This window comes from Dioscorea cayenensis, chromosome 15 (assembly GCF_009730915.1).
Source record: "Dioscorea cayenensis subsp. rotundata cultivar TDr96_F1 chromosome 15, TDr96_F1_v2_PseudoChromosome.rev07_lg8_w22 25.fasta, whole genome shotgun sequence".
NCBI lineage: Eukaryota > Viridiplantae > Streptophyta > Magnoliopsida > Dioscoreales > Dioscoreaceae > Dioscorea > Dioscorea cayenensis.
The window spans coordinates 20,406,860-20,409,606 of NC_052485.1; the positions used below are offsets into that span (position 1 = coordinate 20,406,860).

General features: G+C 33.7%; 1 protein-coding gene across 1 annotated transcript; it reads left to right on the forward strand.

Moving 5' to 3' along the window:
• The first annotated feature begins 315 nt into the window (after window positions 1-315).
• Window positions 316-2,036, forward strand: LOC120277773 (ferredoxin--NADP reductase, root isozyme, chloroplastic-like). The gene is made up of 4 exons (XM_039284614.1): window positions 316-504; window positions 593-785; window positions 1,363-1,603; window positions 1,682-2,036. Exons 1-4 carry the CDS (start codon window positions 316-318, stop codon window positions 1,908-1,910), a joined length of 852 nt encoding a protein of 283 aa, XP_039140548.1. The 3' UTR covers window positions 1,911-2,036.
• The last annotated feature ends 711 nt before the right edge of the window (window positions 2,037-2,747 follow it).

Genomic DNA, 2,747 nt, shown 5'->3' on the forward strand with positions numbered 1-2,747 from the left:
TAATTAATAATTGGTGATTTTTTTAATTAGTTTGTGACTGATTTGATCCCCCGGCCCTCATTTCCAGTCTATAAATAGTAGATTTAGAGCTTGGAGTCACTCACTCACCTTCAATCTTCAGAACACCAGTTGTCTCAGGCTTTTTACTTTGTGTAGTTGAAACTCCGGAATGGCTCTCAAGTATATATCCATTTCACTGGCATATCCTTAATTTGTATTGCTCATGGTATACTACATGCTTGGTTATTTATGTCAAGCTAAGGCTATGGTTGTGATATGATTGATTGCAGGGGCTGAAATCAAGTCTTTAAAAAAATGAGGTTGCTAAAGAAGCACCATCGATCATCCACAAAGCTGGCAAGCCTTACAGTACAAAAAGTTGTCTCCGTGGACACTCTTGTTGGCCCCAAAGGCGGGCTCGGAGAGGTTTGTCATATTATACTTGATCACGGAGGCCTATTTCATTTCGTGGAAGGCCAATACCTTGGAGTAATTTTACATCCGGTGAGCTTGCTATAGTGCATTAATTATCATGTTTGTGATTTAATTTTTAAGCTTTTTCTCTACTAATTAATTATATTTTATCCTGCAGGATGATGATGATGATTCATTGCATACCCCGTTTCGCGTTATAATTCACGCTTTCTCCATTGCATCATGCAGAGATGGAGATTCTTTTGATGGTGAGAAGCTCAGTTTGTGTGTTCGTCGTGCAGAACTATCACCACACGATGCCAGTAACTTCCTCTGTAACCGTAAAGAAGGAGATGAAGTCGATATTATAGGTTTGAAAATATATAAACTCTCTAAAAATTTTGTGTTTGATTACGTACGTGCAAGCTAAGCTTAATTTGCTCCAAATTTGTTAGAGATGATATAAATATTTAAAAATTATACATTATGAGTGTAAAAGTTGTTGGGACGTAGTGGTTAACTCAGGTCCATAGTCCCACATCGCCTGTGAGACCAATTCTCTCTAGCTTCATATACCCTTACCAAACCTTCCCCACAACTGCAGTTATGGAGAAGTTAGGGTGGTGGGTCCCTATGTAACAAAAGTAAGATATAGTTTGAATGTGTTTAATTGTTTGAATTAAGTTGAAAAACAAGCTAGATTAATTAATTTGAGTTTTAAGTAGAATTCAATCATTTCATGTGACCAAGAGATTATTGTTTTATCATTGGCTACAGGAAGTTTGTTGAGATTGGGTGCTAATTTATTGTTTTATCAATAAATATATATATATATATATATATATATATATTTATTTATTTATTTATTGTTCTACACGGACACTATAATTAAATTTTCACCATTCTTTCACTTGTAACAAAATTAGTTTTTGTCATATATTTTTGCAGGCCCTTTTGGGAAAACAATGGTATTTCCAGAAAATCCTGAAGCAATGCATATCATGGTTGCAACTGCAACTGGTATTGCTCCTTTTCGTAGCAACATCCAACGATTGTTCGTAGATCCACAAGTACCAAAAGGTAAATTCAATGGTTTGGCCTGGTTGATCAATGGAGCCGACAACTATAACACCCTCCTTTACAACAAGGAGGTTACTTGTATCCTGAAGGACAATATTGACCATTTCAGGTAAGTACCTTTTTTTTAATAAAATGAACAAACTATTGATTCTTCACAAATTAATGATCATTAATTAAAATTATACAGGTATGAGACGGCCTTGAATAACTCTGTGGCCGACCGCATCTACGAGAACGGTGATGAAATTTTCACGCTTTTGGATGAAGGTGCATATATATATTTTGCTGGATCAAAGACAATGATGCCTGGAATTCTGGAGACATTTCAGAAAATGGCTAAGGAAAGAGGTGTGATTTGGGAAGAGATGTTAGCCCGGTTGAAGAAAAATAATCAATGGCGTGTTGAAGTTTACTAGATCATAACTTCAATCCAATGGTTTTATGTTAAATAAGCTGTGGCAATCGTATTGAGTAATGCCTTTTATTTATCATATATTAATAAGTGCCACTTGCGTTTGTGTTTGTGTGTTTTGTGTCTGTGTCTGCATCTGCCAGGTTGCTAAGTCCGGTGAGGATATTAATAAATGCATTTGGTATGAGATAATGTTTTACTCTTTGTTGGTTTCTAATGTTTGTTGGTATGTTTTGTTTTATTGGATCTAGATGCATTTTGTTCTTAAGCCTAAGTGACGTCCATGCCTTAGTAATTATGTACAATGGCAATTTTTTAAAAAAAAATTTTTATTTTTTTTAACGAAAATAATCGTTTTTTTAAACAATTAAGCACATTTGTTAATAAGCATCATTTAAATTTTATAAAATTAATTAGTTTTAATCATACATTTAAAAAATAGAGGGAGATATGAGATTAAACCGGTAAAAGGATCATTTAAAGTCTCTCCCCTGTCGCATCACGACCTTTGAAAAATAATTGCATACAAACTTTAAATTTTAGATAAATGTATATGAGCTAACTTTAGTGGAAGTCACTTTGAATGATAAGTGAGTGGTGCAAAATCGAATTTCTTGTGCTAGAAATACTTTACAAAGCAATAGAGATTTATCATTATGGAGTTATGGTCCATAATATATCATCTTGAGTGCACGTACGTGGCAGGCACTAATTGCCCCATGTCACTCCCTTGTGGGGCACGGCTTGTCTCCATTTTTTTAAAATAAATAAATGTATATAAATAATTACAAATTTTTGTAATGATATATATATATATATATATATATATATATATATATAT

What these genes read in the sequence shown, in the direction of transcription:
- LOC120277773 (XM_039284614.1), top strand. Translation starts at nt 316, where the DNA reads ATGAGGTTGCTAAAGAAGCACCATCGATCATCCACAAAGCTGGCAAGC. An exon ending in TTGGAGTAATTTTACATCCG is followed by an intron (nt 505 to 592) that starts GTGAGCTTGCTA and finishes TTTATCCTGCAG; the next exon opens with GATGATGATGATGATTCATT. An exon ending in AGATGAAGTCGATATTATAG is followed by an intron (nt 786 to 1,362) that starts GTTTGAAAATAT and finishes ATATTTTTGCAG; the next exon opens with GCCCTTTTGGGAAAACAATG.